Raw genomic sequence first — 23780 nt, 5'->3', positions numbered from 1 at the left:
ACTCATTTTCAGGCTGCTCTCTGCCACCTCCTACACCTCTCTCATCACCTATTGCCTAACTGCCATTCAAGATTGGTGTGCCGCCAACGTTCTTTGTCTGAATGCCAACAAGACTGAGATCCTCCTCATCGGCACACCATCACCTTCCTTTCCCCTCACTCTCTGGCCGGTCTGCCTTGGCCCTCCTCCTATCCCCACCTGCGAGGCCAAGAAATTTGATGTCACCTTTGATTCCACACTCTCCTTCTCCACCCACATCGCTAATATATCAAAAAAGTCAAACTTCCTACTGCACCCCCTCAGAGGTACTCTTACTTTCCTCTCATTCCCCCAGAAGCACACTGTCTCCCAAGCTCTGGTTCTCTCTAGGTTGGACTATTGCAAGAGCCTCTTTCTTAATCTACCTACCTCTACTCTCCACCCTTTGCAACTTATCCAGAACAGGACTGCGAGACATGTCCTTGGCCTCAAGCCCTGGGATCGTATCTCTCCAGCTCTGAAATCTCTCCATTGGCTCCCAGCGGATGCAAGGATTCAATTAAAAACCCTCTGCATTGTCCACAAGGCTTTCTGGGGCCTGGGTCCAACATACCTTCAGCTATCCCTCCGTAAATACCTCCCATCTCAAGCACTCTGCTCCTCTACTGCTAACTCCCTCAGGGTCAGTCGTTTCTCAAAGAAACGAGCTGGGGGTAGATCTGTCTTTGGCTGGGGCCTCCCTTTGGAACAGCCCCCCTGCCACTCTAAAACTTGAGGAGAACCATCTACGCTTCCGGAAGCACCTCAAGACCTTCCTCTTTGCTTCTGCCTTCGCCCCCGTGCCCTGCTTATTGTACTCTCCCTCTGCACCATGTACCTGGCCACCCTCTTTCCTCCGGGCCCAGGTACCTGCTCCTCTTGCCACCCACACGCACTGCCTCCGGCCACCCCTTGCACTGGGGTCTGTATCTGTACCCATACACCCCCCCCACCCTTTTTTTTCTTCCTGCACTTATCAGACCTATCCAGCCTGCTGCCTTAAACCTAGCACTTGCCACTTGCTGGCTGCACTCCCACTGTTTGTAGCCTTTTTATTTATTATTATTTATGTTTTTTTTCCTCCTTGCTCCGCACTCTCCTTTTATTCCCCCTTCCATGCACTTCTCCCCCTCCCGCTCTACCATGCACTTTCACGTTCTCAAAGTCACCGGGCCTAGTAAGATCGTTGTTTTTGTTCTCCCTTGTTCCCCTACCCTTGCCTTGTCGCACTCTGAAACACTTGTGTATGAGCATGATAGAAATACAATATCAATCAATCAATCCATGGAAAAATGTCGGTCATCAACCCCCGTTCCAATAATGGTGCCTGCGCTCAGAGTAATACTCCTAAGGTCTCTGTTATCCATCAATATTGGAATGGTGTTGTGTTTTACATTGACTAATGTTGTTGGGTTTAACTCCAAACTCTGCTGTTTGAGATGGGCATTGAGGTGTACATATGCGTCAGGATTTTGTAGTTTCTGTCGTCTTTTAATTTTTAATTCAAGTGGGAATAGTGGTGTCCGTCCTGGGATGGTGACCTCCTCTCCAGTTTGAACTTCAACTGCATACGGCAGCAATTGGGCTGACCGAAACGCTTTTTCTGAATCATCAAAGTCCATGGGATTACCCCCTAGTCAGGACCAGGCTTTGTAATTTATCAGGTCCACATTAATGGCCAATCGATTGAGAATGTCACTGCCTAAATAGAATGCAGCAGGGACATCTTGCACGACCCAACAATTATGTACTATGCTTTTGTTTCCGATAGAGGTTTCAAGGCCCATTTCCCACTTATCGATCAATTTAAATGTGGGAATGGCTGTTTTTTTTGGGAGCTGTCGGAACATGGCTTCGCTGATGAAGCTTTTACCGTTGTTCATGCACACTCGGACAAGAACAGATTCCTTCCCTTCATTTAACTGAATAGGGATGAAGAACTGTTCTCTAATTTTCTGAATGTCAGCTGAACTTTGAGCTGGTTTCTCATCACTTTTGGCTATTGGATTGGGATTTTCAGATTGTGAACTAGTATAGAATTTCAAAGTATTTCCTTCTAGTCTGGAATGCCACTTGAAACTGGAAGGAAGGTTGATTTTCAGGAATGGAGAGGAGTTCCCATACCAGTTTGTTGTCCTACAGCAATTACTGACACGTCAGGTATTTGATTGTTCTGGAAATGAAACTCAATATGAATATGATCAGGTTTTTGTTCAACCATATTACATTTAAACTAACATGGTTGACACTCTGTTTTAATTTTATTGACCTGTTAGTCTGAGTCCAGAGGACCTTGTTTGCACATTCTATTAGGGGGGACAACCTACGCAGGATGTCATTCCCCAGTAGACAAGGGTGTGCCCTCTGGAGTCACGACTATGACAGGGTGTTTCACCTTATGTCGCCCAATTTTTATTTCAAAATCCGCAGTCCCCTTGACAGGAATTTCATTCCCATCTAAGTTCTGGAGTTGTCCAGGAAGAGGGGTGAGAGGGATCTGGTATCTCTCCCCCCTTCTTCAATTTAGCTGTTCAATGGCCTTTTTTGACAGAAGAGTGGCTTGGGATCCAGTGTCCACCAGTGCTGAAAATGTACATTGCCATTGCACTTGGACTGGGGCATAAAATCTACCCTCCTTCTCCTCTTGGGGGCAAAGATAATTTGTGTTTTGGGCAAGCTGGGTGGCCAATTTCCTTATTTTTGACTCCGGCACAGGGGTAGTTTGGGCATAATTCTGTGTGGGAGTTTGGGGATCTGAAAGAAAATTTGACATGTGGATATGTGGGGAGTTTCGGGCTCCCCTTTTTCTGATTCTGAGCTGCCCCCCTAACCCCCCTTTTTGGGGGCAGTCTACAGAATATGTTTGTGAGGATTGGGATTCCTCTGTTACTATTGGGTTTCCTGGACGCTCATTCTGGGGTTCAATGATGGGTGATACTGACTCAGTCCCCACATCCACCCAGTCTTCATTTAAATCCCTTGGGACCCATTTTCCTTTGGGAGGAGTCCCCCCGTCCCTGAAGGAGAAGATCTTTTTCCCAGGATCTTCTAAGTATTCTTCCCCTTCAAATTGGAGGACACTAACCTCCTCCACAAAATGGGTCTTTTTGAGTTCTTTATTTCTCCTACCCACCCTCTGTTCCTTGGGTTGCAGATTTTCAGGGGCAGGAGATTTTTGTTCCGGTTCCTGGGTGTCCAGGGACTTTTCACGAGTAAGGAAGGAATCTTCCTCTAGGGCTTTACACCCCCCATTCCCCCCGTGCCTCCTCCTCTGGAACCGGTGAGTTGTCAGGATTCTCGCCCCGTCATTTTTCTGGGGTGCCAGATCCTTGGTTTGTGGGGTTCTGAGCCGCCATGTTTATCTGAGGGTTGTGTTGAGCCCTCAACATCAGACCCAGATCCTGGGTAAGGTTTTGGACCTAGTGCTCCAGTTGGGACACCCGTTCCGGCTGGTATGGGGGTCTCTGGTGAGCCCTAGGTGGATCACGGGAAGGGTAACTATCCCTTCTCCCGTAGTACCCTGGATATGGTGAATTTTGGTAACCCTCCACCCTTGGCCGCCCCATCTCCCGGAATGGGTGGTCTGGGTTCCGGAAATCGGGGAATGAAAGGAGGGTTGTCCGGCAGGTTGGGGTTTTGTAAGTATCGGGGGATGAAACTTAGTGGGATTACCTCCCTGACTGCCACCTGTTTGTGACTGGCCAGAAGGCCTTCTGGGTCTTTGATTTTGCTGACTTTGGGCAGGTGTATTTTTAGGCTCCCCCATCTCTAGGTCTAAAATGGGGGCAACCTTCACCTCAGCCACCTTAGCAGCAGCAGGGGCGTTGGCTAGTTTGGGGTTTTTGTTCAGATTTTTATTTTCTGCAGACTTCTGGACCTCATAAATGTGGGTCACCTGCTTTATGACCCAGTCCAGAGATCTTTTCTCGTGGAAGTCCCTCACCAGCTGGATCATAATGTACTTGGGGAGTGCATGAAAGAAGGTGGTTACAAACTCCCTGCTATCTGTGCGCACCCTCCTAGTGGTCTGTGCGAAGGTGCGTTTAAGCTCCTGCACAAGTTCTCAAAGGGGGCCTGATATTCCCCGCACTGCAGATTGTAGGCTGCTTTGCAACCCTTTTGGGCGTTTCTGTGGGCAGAAAAGTGTTTCAAGATGGCCGCCCTGTAGGTGGACGAACTTAAATGGTTCTGGTCCACCAGTCCTGCAAAGAAACTGGAGTACTCAGGGGAGAATGTCCATTTTACATACTCTATGCAATTCTGGTTGTCTTTCAAATGAAAAGTGTCCATCCTCTGCTCATAGAGTTCTAAGTGTTCCCATACAGAATATTTTGTATTTTTATGGTATGGGGTTATGACACTCCTACGGGCCTTAATCTGGCTAATTGGGTATTTTGTCATAACTCTCTTGAGTTTGTGTGCCTTCTTTGGCTTAGTCACCCGAGTCCACTCGCTCTCAGAGGCGCTACTACTTGAGGTCCCTGCATGATCACCTAGGCTCTCCCGGATTCTGTAAGCTTCAGAGGGGCGCGCAGAATGGTGGGGCCAAGTTTCTCTGCTCCCGTGGGGCACAGGAGAGTAGTCTTCTGAATCCTTCCTACTCCCAGGGTTGGCAGAGTATTCCCCCCACTACCCTGCTTGGGTAGAGGTCTTCAGGATGCTATTTTTGGGCCTCATTTCATTGGCCTTTTCATTGAATTGGACCAAATGGTCCCTTGGAAAGTAATATTTCTGTGGATCTTATTCCCTGACCCTCCCCTCATAGGAGACCTCATTGTCAGAGACATCAACCTTTATGTTTGGGTAACTAGACAGGGACGCCCATCCATCACTTTCTGTGGGGCGCGGACCTGTCAGTTCCATCATGCTTGGTCTGTTAAATTCTGATGGCCTCATGGTCTCTGGTTCATGTGGACTGGCAGCCATGAAGTCAGCAGTGTACAACGTGTTAAATGGGTTTGAGTTCCTTAGTACAGAGGTGCTTATGCTATGATCAGGGGTTCCCCTGTCCCCCTCTACCTGTTCAGGGTCCCTCCAGTTAGGATTAAATCTAGCACCCTCTTTCTCCAACCATGCCAGTTTCTCCTTATCAGCCCCTACTTCTTGATAGTAAGCAAAGATCTTAGCCTTCTGCTCAGCTATCAAGGCTTTACTGGCCTCTACGACCCGCTCTTGCGCTGCCACTTGTTTGTGGAGCTCATCATTCTTTTCACAGAGAGCCTCATTGTCTCTCTGGGCTTCCTGTATGGTTTGAGAATAATGAGACCATTTCTGTTGCAGGAGACTCACCTTCTGAGTTTGTGCCTCTTTGGTTTGGGTGTTCTCTTCCAGAGCACATTCTACCCGTCTGGCGTGCTCCAGTAGATTCCCATACTCTGTTTTGAGTTCATTTAGTTTCTGGAGGGCTAACTAACTTCCCTGTAACTCTATTTTTAATGTGCTTACTTCCTAGCATAGGGCATCCCTGTCCTGACTTAGGGTGTCTCTCTGTTCAGCCAGATGATCCCTTTGTTTCCTAATTATATTGAATTTCTGGCGCTCTTCATCAAATCCTGTTTGAGGGTGGGGGTCTCTCAAAATTAACTTATTATTTTCCTCTTTCAGTTTCTCGACCTGGTCTTGCAACATGGTTATTTGTCCTGAGCAGGCCCTGTTATAGGTTAATTGTTGAGTCCGCTTCTGTTGACTCTTCTAGAGAGTCAACCTTTTCCTGATTTTCTTGTCTTAATGCGTCTAATTGGGCCTCTTGATCTGCATTATTTTGCTGTTGGAGAGCCAGATCTTCTTTTAATTTTATGATATGATTTCCAGATTCTTCCTCCAACACTTGGCTCTTCTGTAATTTTTGTTCTGCTAAATCTATATCAGTCTGGATTTTATTTAATGGTTCAAATTGATTCTGCGCTAGAGTGGTGTTTTCCTCATGCCTTTCCCGCATCACTCCCATATGGAGATACATGTAGGCCGTGATTCTGACAATTTTGCTTTGCTCCTCTTTCATTTTTGGGGTCATATATAGCTTACTCAGAGCTTGATGTAATAGGCCACCGTCCTGCCATGTGTCCAGGTTCATGGCCGTGACCTGTTGTGTTATTTCTTGTAGTCAGGCTTTTTCATCCTGTTTCTGGCCACTCACCTCTGACAAATAGCTTGTGCAGAAGGTGCTCCCAAGCCATATTGATTTCTACTATGGTCGTTTTTGGACATGTTCTTTCTATTTTGGTGTTGACTTTAGTTTTAGTTTTCTAGACTCAGGCCTAATACTTAAGAGTATTTCTTTTGGGGAGGCTCTTGTACAGCGTAACCCAGTATTCCCACCCCATAAAGTATTACTACCTTGCAGGTTAGTCTGCTGTATTAGACTGTCACGGGTGGTTACCAACCTCTATCCTGGACTCGAGCCCCCAAATTTTTTAAGAATTTCAATTGGGCGACACACACCTTGGTCTCGGCCTAGTATGCAGTGCACAACTGAAATGCTTATTTTTTCATATTAGATTCAATATTGAGATGGTACACCACTTATTCAAATACCCCCAGTCACAATGGACCATGAACCAGGCTGGTTGGTAAAATATAATATTTTTTTTATTTGAAAATTCAAAAGAAATAATACCGTTTTAATATGGGGCAGCAATCGCCAATGGGGTGATAATAACAATGAGAAGGTGAGCAATGCACTGGGTTTAACTCACTCGTGGAACATATGTACAGCACAGCAGAATAGGAGCACTTTTGGTTTAGGTAAGAAAGCACTTCAGTTAGAATTTCTTCCTGCAATGTTTCCTCAGCCCACAAACAATCAATTCTGAGTGGATAAACGGAAGCAGCAGGTAATCGGTAATGACAAATAGGAAACAGAATTCAAATCTGACCTTCCCACCCCAAATAACAGAAAAAATGTTTTTTAAACCCCTTGCATTGTTGTAAAATGACATTCGGAAATGGACAATTAAATCATCAATGTGTGTTAAAAACCTTGAAGCAAATATAATTCCTCACTAAAGCAACAATGCAAAGACACTGACAATCACAAAGAATGGATTACCAAAAGCACCAAAAGCATACAGTTAAAAAATGAGTGGCAGGGCTAAACAGGTTGTAGCAAAATGACACGTTGGAAACGGGTGAAATACACTGATTCAGCGTGCGGTTTCTTCGGTTGGGGTGTAGCTATAGATCACAAATACACTATGGAAGTGAAATTAGGTCTCTAGCTGGTAAATTGAGTGAGTTATGCAAGATAGTGAGGTTTGTTTTTATGAAAATAGAGCAGTGATAAGAGGAATCAATTTTAAAATTGAAAGGCAAATCTTATTTAAACTACATTTAATGGCTAAGAAAAGAGGAACGCCGCCCGTGAATCTCAAAAGTTACGCTGCAGTGGTAACCCTTCACGCAGAGTACCCTTTTTCTTAAGGGAAATTAACTTATTTAAACACAATATCGCTAATGCCGTAGGACCTATGAAAAACAGAAATGAAGAGAACGTGGCGCTAACACGAGGAATCAAGGGCAGGGTTGCAAGAATGATTGTGACAGTTTGAACAAGGTATCGGGATAAGGATAGGGTGATTTAGAGAGCGGGATGAGGACAAAAACAAGAAAGGCTATGGGTTTAGGTGGGGTGGCAATTGATACTCACAGTCCACTTTTAGTTTTTGGATTTGGACAGTCAACGGTTCTGGTCACTACACGGCAGGTCCCCTGGCGAACAGCTGGGCAGTTCTGGTTACCGGGTAGCACATCTGGACTGGCAATTCTAGTCACTGGATACTACAGATCAGCTGGATGGCAGTATGCATGCAGTTAGTGGGATCAGGAATCTGGATAGATGAAACAGTAACAGGACGCCGGCGCAGGAAAATCAGGAAGAGTGTGTGTGTGTGTCTGTGTCAGGGACTTTTAGTTATAATGCCTAATGACATCATCACAGTATATGACTGGGGCAGGCTTAACTAAACCTACCTCTAACAACAAGATTGGACAAGGGTGATAGTCTCCGCCTCGCTCTCAGTTGGTTGGATTTCAGAAACATGATGTCAGATTTATGGTGTGAGCTTTACAATGTCCAAAAACCTCCCACAGTTATTTTAGCCAAAATCCGATTTTGTCAAAAACATACATTTATACAGTTGCAATCTCTTAGCAAATTGTATACACAGATTACATATTTTGTGCAGCACATTGTAGTCCAAACTTCCAGTCCGTGAGGTTTGGACCTTCTACCAGGTTTTCACACTTTTCAATGGGATTTATATTACTCAGAATTCTATAACTTTATACATGGATGTGGATGACCATCAGGGATGTATGTGCAAATATTCACATTTGCAACACGGATGCTTTTCTTGTAATCCACCATATTCTCCCATTTCTGTCCCCAAGGTGTCAGTGAATTCTACCAAGTCTGAAAAGAAAGCCCAGAAATTAACTTTTACTGTGCGAAAATTCTACATTTTTACAAAATCTTGCTGTTGAGATAAAAGTCTTTAAAGTTTATTTATGAAACAGTTTTTGGAACCAAAAGGCAGTCCATTGTCACTAGATCATTTTCTTTTCTTCCCTCAACTGCAACCAACTGTCATTTCCTTCAAGGCAAGGTGGGGGTTTCTCATCTTGATTGGAGGTTTTATTGCCCCTTCACACTTCCAACTTCCTTGCCCTGGGAGTTCCATTGTCAGTGGGTTTCTGTAGACTAGATTCTTTCCCACCCTGTAATTCTCAGTAGGTTGTTGGTCTCTGCTGAACGTTTATGGTGTGATCCCCCTTCCTCAGGGGGGAAGTTTCAGGGCTGACAACTGGAATAACTGTTTTTTTTGAGAGCCTGCTACTTCAGCCCACGTATTTTAAACTCTTCATTTTCTTGTTTTGGGTCCAGGATTAAACAAACCTGTGAAAGAAAATATCCCATGCATGCCTTTTCACCAGCAACAAAACCCCATCACATTGCTAAATAAGCAGGCTTTCATTCAACAGTTTATTTTTAAACAGGCCATTTTTTTCCTTCAGTCAGCAAGCCAATTTTTACACGCGTTGAAAACTGCTAGCATTTCTTTCTTTTAATTTGGTTTGGGCTCCTTCAGATTCCACACTGTCTTTGCGGCTGTAGTCATTTCCTTGAATGCAGGAGTTTTATCTGAAGCATAGATACATTGACCTGACCTGGCTCAGAGAGTTAAAGTCTCTTTGAACTGCTAAGCCTGGATACATTTGGAAAGAAATAAACGCGTGTTCCTGTGCGAGTGAACGTGAAGTTGCTTATTGATTTCTCTCATAGTTGGTTTGACTGGGCCTCTCACTCAGGAATTATGCCTAGTTTTGGTGAAGCACAGTGAAATATCCTTTTATTCACAGTGGTTTCAGAATGAACAGATGGAATTAGTGTCAAAGCAGCATTTTTAAAGGGTGAAAAGTTTCATTTTGAAGGGGAATTTTGGGTTTTCAGCAAAGGAGTGCTGCATTTTCACTTAATTCCATTTTTGTTTCAGAACACACTGGCACGCTCCTTCAGTGTGTCCCCTTGTTCCATCCTGCCTGAAGTGTGCTTGGGAGGACGTTGCAGCCATTGTTTTGTTTGTTGCAAAAACGCAGTTTGGAGGTCCTGGGGTCCAAAGGAGCCAGCACAGCCATATTGCTTTTTCTTTCGCAAATGCAGCTTGGTGATGTGATGAAATACTGTTGAGTGGGTCAATATATCCCACACTCCATAGACACCCCAAGAAAATATTGGTTTCCTATAGACTAGCTTGCCGCCGCCATTTAAATTGTTACAGCTCGGAAAGAGGGCTATTCATGCCACTGTAGACATGAACAAACATCGTGTTTCATCGATGGCCTTGTCAGGTGGTTCATTTGCTTTCTTCAGAACAGTTTGTTGGATTCTCTCTAACTTTCTGCCCTCTCTCCCTTCTCTTACAGTTCACTCACGCATCTATAATCCGAAGCTACACAAAGTTTGTTTTGGGGGTAAGTACTGTGTGGGTTTGTTTCTATCCTGGCATGAGCAGGGAAAACGTTGTTTGCGTCTGGAGGCAGTCTACTAGAACAAGACCACCAGTGTGCGCTATATGCTTGTCTGTCTGCACTTGCACTGCACTACTTCCGCTATGCATTTGTTAATCTATTTGCTTTATCTGACAATGTGCTGTTATGTTTGTGTGTTATCCGTGTAGAACATGGATTTTCTGCAATTTAAAAATGCTGTAAAAACACACAAAAATTGTCTAATCTAAAAATGGTATTGTTAGTAACATTGGGCCTCATTACGAGTCAGGCGTTAGCCGTGCCAGAAAAACTGGCAGGCTGCCGCCGGACCCGTAATACCATTCCGCCTCCGTGGTTGCCGGAATCACCGGGGCATTTAAACCCTGGTGCCCCAGTAATTCTGGAGGAAGAATGCTGTAAATCCCCATTCCCAGTCCCATAGGACTCCACGGGGATGGGGACCATGGAAACACTGGTTCCGTCTATGACAGAGCCGGTGTTTCCATGTCTGCCTGCAGGCAAGTGGTGTTACTCCCGCCAGGTCAGACCTGGCGGGAGTGACACCTCCCGCCTGCAGGACTCGGAATCAGCCGGTCCACCACCATTGTTTCCTGACCGGGTGACTTGTAATGAGGCATTGTGTAATGTTGTGTCTATTTAAACAGGCAAGAAATAATAGCATTGTCCAGACAGATACTTAAACAAATAATGCTAATTTAATCAAAGTACAACATTCAAAAGTTTAAACATATTAATATGGTTTAAATAAAACAGAGAATTTGATTCTGAAAATGTGGAACCTCGTCTAAACGAAATAGACATTGTAAATGAATCTCTAAATTGTGAGAATACCAATTTGAGTGAATATTAAATGTTGGCAGGGCTCCACACCTATGAGATGACCTTGCATAAACTTTAACTTATTGGCTGACCCCAAAGTGACTGCAGAGTGGACTTGCTCTCTGGTGAGGTTAGAAAAATATACTGAGCAAGAGACCAGGACGCCAGTCTTGATGCTATGTAGTTGAATAATCTTGGATGAATTTCTTTGTGGATCTGTTCAATGTTTGCATTTATTAGTTGATGCTGAAAATAATCTCTGCTGGAGATTTAAGAACATGTCCATTTGTTTACCCTTTCTCAAGTTTTCGTTTTCTCTGCTGGCTCTTCCATGTATGGTGTTCTTTAAAAGACCTTGCAGAATTTTTGTGGTGCACATGTGTAAGGATAAGGTAGAAAGCCCTTTCTTTATTGCCTAGGTTTGCAGGTCCCCTGAACTTTTTAATTGCTTTTGTGATGTCCCCGACTATTGTTCTCTAGTAAGTCCCATCCAGGTCTCACTGGGGATTTCACTGTTACTTTCCGCCTCCCCTCAACTTGTTGTTGGCTTCTTTGGTTTTTCAACTTCTTCTTTTGTGGTAAGTAGAACTGCAATGGTAGTCACGTTTACACTTCCTGTGCTGCCCTTAGTAGCCCATATGTCTTCCAAAGTCATGGTTGCTTAATACGCATCCATGATAGTCCTCTCCCTGAAAGTGGTTTGTGGAGTAGACTAGTATAAGTTTTACAATAACGTTGGAGCAGCGTTTACTGCAGTAGTAGCCCAAATGCACCTATCTGATAGTCATTGGGATATGTGATGAGGCCCTATGCCTGGTACTGCAAGCGCCATATTTTAAACCTGCGAACTGGAAGATTGGAGAAGAGGAGCAGCATTACCATCACGCTATTGGCCAGTCAATTAAACTCCTGCATGCAAAAGTGTTATTTTTCCACTATCATTGATCTTTCAGCGAAGGTTTCAAAACTTAACATAGGGGATCAAAATCTGTAACCCATATACTGAACACACCTTAGAACATCGAGACTCCTAGTAGGTCAGAAAAACACGCTTTAAATCCAAATTGGCAGTCTGGCTATATGTAGGCCTGGCCCAACCACATAAGCCCAAAACATCCCCATGTGAGCTTGAGGTGAAACGCCAATGCCATGCCTCCTTCAATTACTGCTCACAGGTGTAGACCCTTTGTTAGAAATCCTGTTATAAATCCATGAGAAATGGATTTGGTAACTTCAATAAACCAACAATTCTACAGAATACCAGCATAAAAGGATACATGTTGGGTAGATACATGTTGGGTAGATTTTACTAAAAGGATACACGTAGAGTCTTCCAGAGATGACTCGATGTACCTAGTATCTGTTGAATAGCGACCTTCCAACTGACGCCACTCTTTGACTGTTAAGGAAACAGCCCAAGGGAGGAATCAGTGGAAAGGGCGAGTAAGTATATAGGAACCACCAGCCTGTTAGGAGAAGGATAAAGAAGATATTAGGAGCTGATTGAGACAATATAAGACAGTATGTTTCGGTTAGAAAAGCCATTGACCTGTTTTCTATTAAAGGCGAGAAGTATGTAGGAACGATCAACCTGCTACTGTTGTGTCTTTAGTAATCCCCACAATAGAAGACTCCTAACCAACGACAGGGAAAGGAAGGTTAGTAGGGAAAAACGAACCCGCACGAAACGAGGGCCACACTAGATTCGGGATGGTGCACGCAGGATAGCGTCTATAAAGTCTCAGTGCACTTGATGTATGGAGGTGAAGAACAGAGACAGGATTGGAGTAAAAATGGAAGTTTGTGAGAAGAACCGAAATACAAGCTGGTAAGTCCTTTGCAGGAATTGCCCTCAGAGGTTGTACAACAGAAGAGAGTAGAGGAAACCTCTCTCACCTTTGAAGGAGTAAGAATGTTCGCTCCGTGAATATAGCTGGTTGGAGACAATGGAGAGGAATGGTGAATCCAGAGCGCAGCCCCTCGGAAAGAGCTGCAGGTACAACAATAGGAGGCTGCAGAATGTTCGGAATATTCAGGTGGCAGTCGCAGGGTAATGCGGCCAGGACAGCGGGGGCAGCCAATACCGGATAATGGCCCAGCGGGAAAGACTGCAGGTGCCGCTTCAGGAGGTTGCAGAGTTCGGAATATTCAGGTGGCTGTCACAGTGTAATGCAGCCAGGACGGGGACTCAATAGGAGATCGAGTAGCCAAGCGTATTCCGTGGAGGAGCAAGGAAAGAAGCAAGAGCAACGGCTCCGGAACGTAGAACATAGAACTAACGACGATCAGAAGCGCCGAATACCGGAACTTCCGGGTTTAAGTACGTGTCAGCTGATTAGCGCGTAACACATGACAAACGCATTGTCAACTGGCTATCGCGTATGCCGGAAAGTCCTTAAAGAGGCACTACGCACATGAAGGTGGAATAGAAGGAAGGTAAGTAAACAAAGTTCAATTCATAACCAAATGTTTGCGAATAATGTCAACGTATTCCTTTGCCGGGTAGTTTATTAAACAGCCGCCAGCGAGTGTAGAACGGTCTAGCCGTCCGCTGGGCTGAATGACAAGACGTCGAGGAGAAGCCATTGGCAGGCATGACACCCTTAATGACACGCCTACTCAAAGGGAGTGGAGAACACAGTGTAAAGCTGGCCAACCCTTGATCTGGGTGTTGGTTTCTGGGCAGGAGGTTTGTCTGTAAAAAAAAGGTTGGAAGCTGACAAGAGGTGGAAAAAGCAGAACTTAAACCGATGGAAGAAGCTGGAAAGGCAGTGGCAGAAGAGAGCTGGGGGATGTAGTAACATTAGGAGGTGCGAGTGATCAAGAGTAGGAGGTTGTACTAGCAGGTGGTGTTAAAGAAGAGAGTCTGCGGTGATAACCACCAAAGGTGAGAACTGCCATGAAGAGGTAGCAGGAAAGGAAAGGGTAAAGGCTACAGCAGAGGAGACAAGAAACGTGTAGGTTGTTACATTAGAAGCAAGAGAAGACCAGGAGGAGCTGTGTGTGTGATTGGAATTACCCTCTGGTAAGAGAGTAAAAGTCTGAGCTTTTTAAAAACATTTTTATTAAATATTGAAATGATGTGGGCAATTGCATCTCTAAAAGGATAGTCTGCTAATCGGACACTCTTTTTCAGAAAACGTCAGGCCATATGAAGAGTGTAGACCTGTGTGCCCTGCTGCATCAGTCACCCTGATGTGCAGCCCCTGCCATCCAGTGGCACAGAGTAGGTTCAGACGTAACAGTTGCCCTGTTTGACAGCTGGAGCTGACCGCACAGCCACTGCAGACAGAGACTTTAAATCTGCACATCTGATACAAACCTATAATAAGTATTATAAACTACTGCCTGGTGGCAGGGTAATCTCGAAATATATGCCTTACCTAGGCTCTGGTATGGTGGCTGGTAGTTCATATCTGATTTATAGTATACCGTTGTCAACCTTGTGAGCTCAGACCAGCTATGAGAAGCTCTGTGAATTCCAGGCGGTCTTACTGCATTCCATAGAATGAGACAAAAGGCCTGCTTCTGTTGACTCTCTGGGAAGATGGGTAACTCCTCTCTGCCAGGCACGGTAGCTCCTACCAGGCAATTTTCTGAGAACACTTCCATATCAAAGGCCTGCCTCACAGTAAGGAGTGGACCATCAAAGAGCCTCTGAAGCTGCAGGCTGGAGAATGGAATAGAGTCCGTCAGCACAAGGGGGCTTGATGAAGGGTTCCTCCATATTGATTTTATAAGGGCTCATCTCTTTCCTGTCCCCTCCATTTGCTGCCTGTAGTGGTGTCTTCCCACATGACCGGGGAAAGGCAGCCACGACCTAATCCTGACCTTGTGGGTGATGTCAGGAGAGAGGATCATGTGGGGGGGCGCCGTATTTCCCTTGACTGTGAAGAAGAAACCCTAATCCCTGAGTTTCTAATGGCCTGCTGTCATTAGCCAGAACCATTTAATTATGGGTTCTGTGAAGGCATCATGAAGCAAGACACAGACAACACATTCAAAGTTCACACAAACTTGTTTTATTTGACTTAGATGTCTGGATGGATGAAGGTCTAACTTGCCCTAAGCTAAAGTGGGATTTCCCTACCTTATGAAACTAAGGAAAGTCTGAGTCAAAGAGTTTAACTTAAATTTCGAAGGGATTGTGTCCTCCGACGTATTCCTTATCTTAGATAGAAATCCTTCAGCTTTGCTGGCCTCGGAAAATTTTTTCGCCAGAGGGCGCTGCGCGTCGATGATCGCCAAGTCGATGACCCTCGACGGCCTCCGTGCCGACGTCGACGTCATCCTGCCTATAAAGGCCGCGCGCAGCGTCCGTTGCTCAGTTCCGTTTTTCCGCGCTTCGTTGTGCCTCGGAACACCGTTGCTCAGTTCTCGTCAAAGATAACGTATATAATAACTACTATTTACCTCGATATCGATGGCATCCTCCTCCGACCCGACGACCCCTCGGTCCGGTTTCAAAAAGTGCCGAGACTGCGGGAAGAAAATGTCGTTGACGGACCCTCACAGGGTCTGTTTGTGGTGTCTGGGAATCACGCACCAGAGTTCGGAGTGTGAGGAATGCCTTTCCATGACGGCGAAAGCCTTGAAGGAGCGTAGGGGGAAGCTCGAGAGAGGTAGGTCAACTTTAACTTCCTCGAAAGCTTCTTCGGTAGAGTCGAGACGTTCGTCTCCTCACCATAAAAAACACTCTCGATCTAGATCACGAAGTGGCTCCCACCACTCGTCGACATCGAGACACTCGAAGAAGAGACGTAGGAGATCCCCTTCGTCATCTTCGTCGAGTTCTCCTGAGAGAGTTCATTGCCCCACAAAACGCAGCTCGCAAGCTGAGTGGGAGGAATTCAGGAAAAAGATGCTAAGCGTCTTCGAGAAAGCGGCCTCGTCCCCCTCGAAGACAGCTGAGGGTGATACCCCGGGTAAAAAACCCAAAAAATCTAAACGCCGCGAGTCGCAGTACCCGGCGGAAAAGTCAACCCGAAAGCGCCTCGAGCCATCGGGAGATAAAGCATCATCGACGCCATCGTCGAAAACTCCTTCGAAACAGAGGTCGGCGCCATCGACGCCGTTGTCGAAGGATTCATCGGCGCATCAGTCGATCGAGTCGACGCCGACGTCGACGCCGATATCGACGCCGGTGAAGGAAAGAACCACGGCTACTCCACAGCCAACGGTTAGACAAAAGACCTCCGACTCGACGCCGAGAACGTCGACGTCGTTCTCGAGCAAGACTCCGATCCTTTCGAGTTCTTCGAGGCCTAGTACACATTTCTCGACGCTTTTCACGGCGCCTTCGAGTACTTTCACGTCGGTGTCGACGACATCGACGTTTTCAAGGCCTGTGATGATGGCTCCTTCTGCATTGGAAATGGGGTTTATACCATTCCAAAAACCAATGTATCCCCCTTTAACCTCGATTTTTGAGGAAAGGGAGGATTCAGACCAAGATATTGATTTACAGAGGACCACATCACCAGAGCCAGAGACTTTCGCCTCTGAGGAAGGAAGATTAAAAAATCTTCAGGATGCACTTCAGGAAGCTAGTGGCTTGGACACTTCTCCTGAAGCAGAATTTATCAAACCAGACCCAGGAGAACATGCGGAGACTCCATATAGAGCTCTGATGTCTAGAATCATAGAATTTATGGGTTGGTCTGCACCTTCTCCTGCCTTTCAGCAGGATGACCTCACTGACATACTGGACAAGGGCCCACAGGAGGATCCTGTGGTTCCATTTCACTCTGCTCTACAGAGAAGGATTTTGACAAACTGGGAAACGCCAGAAATTATCCCGGCAGTAAATAAAAAACTGTCAACAAAATACAGGGTGGCTAGTTCTGACCCTGAATATTTGTCAAAACACCCTACTCCTGAGAGCTTGGTTGTACAGGCTGCAACCTCATCAGGCAGCACATCTGCATACCCCACTGCTCCGCAGGATAGGGATGACAAAAAATATGATGCCATGGCTAAGAAGGTTTTTTCTGCCTGTAGCATGGCGTTAAAGTCTATTAACGCGACCTGTACGCTCGCTAGGTTCAGCCACACCCTTTGGGAGTGCGCTTCATCAGCGGCTGACTGCCTCCAAGAAGGAGAGGAAAGGGACGCATTTTTAAACATCATCAGGGATGGTAAAGATGCGATGTGCGAGACCCTACAAACTGGCCTAGATTCTGCTGACAGTATCAGCAGGGCCATGGCGGCAAGTACCACAATCCGCAGGCATGCGTGGTTGAGGAAGTCTGGTTTTGCCTCTGACGTGCAGACCAGGCTTTTGAATATGCCCTTTGACGGTTCTACCCTCTTTGGAAAGAAGGCGGATGACAGTTTGGAGAAACTGCAAACGTCCAAGGCAGCAGCCAAGTCATTGGGAGCTGCTATCCGTCAGAATACCTTTCGTCCTTCGGGATCATCGTGGAGAGGACGGTCCTTTCGTTACTATTCCTCATATGGAAGGGGCAGGGGACGACCGGCTCAAAGAGGCCAAGGAAGATTTACCCGTGGTGGACGGGGTAGGGGAAAGAAAGCCGCACCCGCAGGAGCAGGAGCCACTTTACCTTCGGCAACTGCATCAGCCGCTTCAAAACCACTCTGAGGTCTCCCCTCACAGAACACCAGTAGGGGGCAGGTTAACTCACCATCTGACGGAATGGCAGGCTATTACGTCAGATGCTTGGGCTCTGGAGACAGTAGCCCAAGGTTATTGCCTGCCCTTCCTACATATCCCTCAGAGTCATCCACCGGGGAACAACCCTTTGAAGCTTCCAGATCCGCTCCTCTTGCAGGAGGTTTTAGACCTGCTAGAGAAAGGTGCCATAGAACTGGTACCTGTAGCGGAAAGGAACAAGGGTTGGTACTCCCCCTACTTCATAATACCGAAGAAGGACGGAGGACTGAGACCCATCTTAGACTTACGGGAATTGAACAAATTCCTCCGAAAGGACAAGTTCAAGATGGTGACTCTCTCTCAGATCCTTCAGGCCCTCCAGCTTCAGGACTGGTTGGTATCTCTAGACCTCCAGGACGCTTATTTCCATGTGCCGATCCATCCCAGGCACAGGAGATACCTGAGGTTCGCAATTGGCAGCTCTCATTATCAATTTCGAGTTCTGCCATTTGGGCTAACCTCCGCCCCGAGGGTCTTTACCAAGCTAATGTCGGTTGTGGCTGCAAGTCTAAGGAGGGAAGGGATTCATGTCTACCCTTACCTAGACGATTGGTTGATCAGAACTGTATCTTCGGAACAGGCTCAGAGACAACTAGATTATGTTTGCCACTTCCTTCACAAGCTGGGCTTCTCCCTCAATTTAAAGAAGTCACAGATGATACCATCACAGAGACTCCAATTCATTGGAGCAGTCCTGGACACTTCCCTGGGAAAAGCCTTGCCACCAGAGGTGAGGGCTCGAGATATTCTGCAGATGGTCATCAGATTTCAGAATGCCCAATATCTCCCAGCCTACGACTTTCTGAGGTTGCTAGGCCTCATGGCATCCTGCATATTCCTCGTGCCGGAGGCTCGCCTGAGAATGAGATCCCTCCAGTGGGCACTGAGAACTCAGTGGTCACAGTTCTCAGGAAGGATGACAGATCTCCTTCGGATCCCGGTCAAAGTAGCCCGAGACCTTCAGTGGTGGGCCTGTCGGGAGAACATCCTGAAAGGAGAAATGTTTTGGCAACCATGGCCGGAGATAACAGTAGTCACGGATGCCTCACTCACGGGGTGGGGAGCTCACGCCAACGACTTGACCATCAGCGGTCGTTGGTCTCCATCGGAGTCCAGACTACATATCAACCTGTTGGAGCTGAGAGCCATCAGACTAGCGCTGAAGGCTTTTCTGCCGTCTGTACGGGGAAGAAACGTCCTAATAATGACGGACAATACAGTGGCCATGCACTACCTCAACAAAAGAGGAGGCGTAGGCTCACTACCACTGTGCAGAGAGGCGATGCAGCTCTGGTTTTGGGCAATTCAGGAAGGAATCTCTCTATCGGCAATTCACCTAGCCGGAGAGAAGAACTTGACAGCGGACGCTCTGAGCAGGCAGAGCACAGTCTCTCACGAGTGGGAGATAGCTCAGGAAGTCCTTCAAGAGATCTTCGCCCTTTGGGGAACCCCTCAAGTGGATCTGTTCGCCACCAGTATCAACAGGAAGTGCGACAGATTTTGCTCAAGGGAATTTCCCCCGAGAGGAGCTCTAGGAGATGCGTTCGTAGTGGACTGGGAGTTCCCACTTCTGTACGCGTTCCCTCCGGTCCCTGTCATTCCTCAAATGATCAGGAGGTTGAGAAGGTTTCGGAAGACCATGATCCTAATTGCCCCGGATTGGGCCAGGAGAACGTGGTACCCGGACCTTCTAGACATGTCCATCTGCCCTCCAATTCGACTGCCATACAGAGAGGATCTTCTCTCGCAGAAGGAAGGTCAGGTTCTCCATCCAGCCATCAAGACCCTCAACCTTCACGCTTGGTGTCTGAAAGGTTGAGGTACAAGGATTGGGACCTTCCGGATGATGTTATGGAGGTGTTGCTTTCGGCCAGAAGGCCGGCAACTAAAACTCTATACCGCTGCCGTTGGAACAAATTTTGCAGCTGGTGCAGAGAAAAGAATATTGAACCCTTTTCTTGTGGTACACCTATGGTGTTGTCATTCTTACTTTACCTGGCTAATTCAGGCCTACAGGTTGGCACAATTAAGGGCTATCTCGCAGCGCTATCAATCTTTAAGCGCACTGCAGAGGAGCCTTCATACTTCAAAATTCCATTGGTAATACAATACCTAAAAGGATTAACTAATGTTTATCCCCCGAAACCTTTTCAAGTTCCCTTATGGGATTTAAACCTAATTTTAAACTTCCTAAAGGGTGCCCCTTTTGAACCACTACACTCTTGTTCATTGAAGCTTCTCACCCTCAAAACTGTTTTGCTAATAGCATTGACATCTGCTAGAAGGGTTAGCGAGTTGCAAGCCTTATCGTGTAAACCTCCACATACAATCTTTTACAAGGACAAAGTTGTTCTTCAGGTGAAGCCTAACTTCCTCCCGAAGGTAGTCTCGGAGTTTCACATCACTCAGAAGATTATATTACCTTCTTTCTACCCTCCTCCTCATCCGGGGAAGGAGGAAGAGAGACTGCACAGGCTGGACCCTAAGCGAGCCTTGAGCTTCTATATCAGCAGATTGGCTAAGATCAGACAAGCAGACCAACTCTTTGTAGGTTATGCAGGACATAAGTTGGGCCTTCCAATAACAAAACAAACCATCTCCAGATGGATTATTTTAGCCATTCTGGAGTGCTACAAATTGGCAGGAAAGGAGCCTCCTCAAAATCTAAGGGCTCATTCTACCAGGGGTATCGCAACATCCTCAGCCCTTCAAAGAGGGGTGCCAATTCGAGATATATGTGCGGCTGCCACATGGTCGTCCGCACATACATTTACCAAATTCTATAGCCTGGATTCCTCCTCTAGTCAAGAAACTAGATTCGGCAAGGCTGTGTTACACTCTGTCCATTCTGGAAGGGTAACATAACTTTTATTACTCCCGCCTCCAGTCACAATACCACTGCTATGGGAGTCTATCTAAGATAAGGAATACGTCGGAGGACACAATCCCTTCGAAGAACTAGTTACTCTTACCTTGTAACGTTCTTTCGATGGGATGTTCCTCCGACGTATTCCTTATCGACCCTCCCATCCATCCCCGCAGTATGACTTCCTGTGGGTTTGCAGCCTATGCTCCTTCAAGGTGATTAGTCTAATCCAAAAACATTACTGGGGACTACAAAACGGAACTGAGCAACGGACGCTGCGCGCGGCCTTTATAGGCAGGATGACGTCGACGTCGGCACGGAGGCCGTCGAGGGTCATCGACTTGGCGATCATCGACGCGCAGCGCCCTCTGGCGAAAAAATTTTCCGAGGCCAGCAAAGCTGAAGGATTTCTATCTAAGATAAGGAATACGTCGGAGGAACATCCCATCGAAAGAACGTTACAAGGTAAGAGTAACTAGTTCGTCTGTGTGTATCCAAAACCAAACCTACGCTTGCCCTTACAACTAAACAGACACTCCAGTTTATCGCGATTTCGTGATTTGCAATAAAAACGCTAAATTATCTGTTTGCTGCAATTGCTGCGTAATACACATTAAGCGCCACAAAAATTACTTTCCCTCCCTGCTTCTGTGTTTGTTTTTTTTCAGGCAGCAGCATGAAGTCGTGATATGTGGCATCAGTCTGATTGCTCAAATGGGTCTAGGCAGGGTGGCGAGGCTCCAATCACCATACACAAAGCTGCCATTGGCTGTGCATGTGAGTTCAATTTCTCTTTTGACCCAGCGCATGGCAGACAATGTCTGCGTGCGCTGGGCATGCTGTGAGGAAACCAAATATAATGAAGGACCTGCCCACTCCAAGACCGAGACCAGTGCTCACCTGCGGCCTCAGATCTTCAAATCGCAGGACAAGGACCCCAGGTCTCCACACCCAGGTCTGTCTTCACCCTGCAACTTGTGAGCTTTTCCCTCTGACAGGGTCTCCATTCTGTCTTTTCCCATTCCCTCGCTCGGCACCCCATTTACCTCTCTTCTCAGCCCAGTCTCCATGTCACGCACTCAGCTCCACTCTGCAGTCACATGCACCCTCTCACCCTTGCAGGCATCCTGTCTCTTACCCCCATTCTCGCATACACTCTCACAAATACCATCTCACTCTCACAGGCACCCATCATGCTGTCCAAACCTACAGTGCAGTCCAGTCCCATTTCTAACACTCCTCCATGCAGCCACGGTCACAGGCACCCTCCGTCACATGCACCCTCTCACCCTTGCCGGCATCCCGTTCCTAGCCCTCATTCTCGCACTCTCACAAATACCCTCTCACTTTCACAGACGCCCATCACACTGACCTTAAATTGCACACTACATCCATCTTTACAGTGCTGTCCAGCCCCAACCTCACGCACACGGCTCCAGATACACTCATTCCCCCATGCACCCACGATCACAGGCAACCTCAATTACAGCACCCTCTTACCCTTGCAGCATCCCATCTCTCTCTCACTCATTCTCGTACACCCTCAATCTCGTGCACATTCTCGCAGATTCCGTCTCAGCCATCACACAGACCATCCATCTAATGTGATCTCTGTCTAATGTGATCTCTGTCCCTGCATTACAGTTTAGCCCACCCTCCCCCAATTTGCCCAGCCAGTACCATGTGCCCCAATGCCCTTTCTTGAATCACTCCCACCCCCTCCTGGCACTGAATTGTGTGCCATCCCTACAGCACTGTATTGTGGACCCCAGGTCCCTGTATTGTGGAACCACTAACCCAACTTCCCCAGGCCCTGCATTATTAGCCCCATTCCAGACACTGTATTGCATGCTGGCCCAGTTGTGCAGCAGGGATTCAAATAGGTTTCAACAAATAACCCCCATTTTCACTATCTCTACTCTCAGGGGATATATAGATATATAATGATTAACAAAGAGATAGAAAACTAAACAAAAATAAACAATTGTAGGTATCAAACTAGGAACACAATTACTCTTCTAAATGGTGTACCGGTACTTTTATCTTGAGAAAATAGATAAAGTACAACCAGATTATTCAAAAATATATAATTTATTGCACAAATAAAGGGACCCTAAAAAACACACAAAAGAGAATCATATTAAATACAATTGCATTACTCAATTTTCATTAAAAGAATTGCACCTTAGACAAATGCATGGACACAAATATAGCAGCAAATCACAACATCACAAAACAAATGTGTCACATAAAACATATATATACCAGACATGTTTCATGTTTCAGTTCTTCTTGCCTTTATATGGCTGAACTTGTTCATTTAAAATTCCTACAACATTGTGCAGTTGGGGTCCAGAAAACATCCACCAACGGATGTAATGAATAAGCTGAAAAAAATAGAAAAAAGCCTTCAGTTCCCAGTTGTACCATCTTAAAAACAAATTACACCCTCCACCACTACAGTCAGACCTAAACCCAAAGAGTGATAGGGGGTCAAAGCCCGTCACCATGACAGATTCTACAAGAGTCTCCAAAGTCACCCTTGTAGAAATAAATAATTACAGAAAGGTAATTAAAAGAAGAGCCATTTATCGCCACTTCTTGTACCACGATACATCCAGTAGTTAGTTCGCACGACCACTAGTATAGAGGTCCTTTTCATAAGTTAGGTGAGTGAATCACCCGGGGTTAGAGAGAGGAATGTGGAATCCACCAGCACAAGCACAAACAAATACATATAAAAACATGTTTGAAATACCTGAAAAGTCGCCAACGATGGATACTAACTCTCAAAAAGTGTATTAATACACCATTAATATCAAAGCATCAACTTCGACACCCAAAGTGGTCCGTAGTTGACTGAAGAAATAGTTATCAATGGGTAGGCCAAGAAATGACTCTCTGAAAAAACAACGTGCCCCACTAAGTGGTAGTTCATTCATGGCATTAGCACTACACAGAGTGTGCACAATACGAGTTCTCCCATGGGTATACATATAAAAACATGTCAGAAATACCTGCAAAAATCTCCAATGGTGGATACTAAGCGGCTCTCAAGCGTGTGTATGAATACATCATTAAATTCAAAAGCATCAACCTCAACACTCAAAATGGTCCGTAGTTCACTGTAGCACCCGTTATCAATGTGTAAAACATGAGATGTCTGTCTGAAAAACAACTTGCCCCATTAAGTGATAGTACATACGTGGCATTAGCAATAAACAGAACGTGCACAGTAGGAGTCCTGCCATGGGTCCCATATTCTATGCCAGTGTAAAAGCATATATCTTACAACCATCCCATTGGACACTGAGGCACGGTGGAGCTATATTTTAATGGGAAACAGAAAAATTGTGTCCTCAGTCCACTTTTGGAAGGACATCCCTGCTACAAACT

The 23780-nt window shown here is 46.1% G+C and overlaps 1 protein-coding gene across 2 annotated transcripts in view; it reads left to right on the top strand.

The window, feature by feature from the left end:
- Nucleotides 1–23780, top strand: part of MTCH1 (mitochondrial carrier 1) — a 1187755-nt gene that overhangs the window by 740736 nt on the left and 423239 nt on the right. For both annotated transcript variants that reach the window (XM_069633419.1, XM_069633420.1), the window contains one exon: nt 9940–9987. In XM_069633419.1, the coding sequence (XP_069489520.1) occupies nt 9940–9987 (48 nt within the window). The remainder of the gene's footprint in view (nt 1–9939; nt 9988–23780) is intronic.

Source organism: Ambystoma mexicanum, chromosome 13, assembly GCF_040938575.1.
Source record: "Ambystoma mexicanum isolate Mex_15411 chromosome 13, UKY_AmexF1_1, whole genome shotgun sequence".
Lineage (NCBI taxonomy): Eukaryota > Metazoa > Chordata > Amphibia > Caudata > Ambystomatidae > Ambystoma > Ambystoma mexicanum.
The sequence above is the reverse complement of the archived record's forward strand: the minus strand, read 5'-3'. Positions and strand labels throughout refer to the sequence as shown.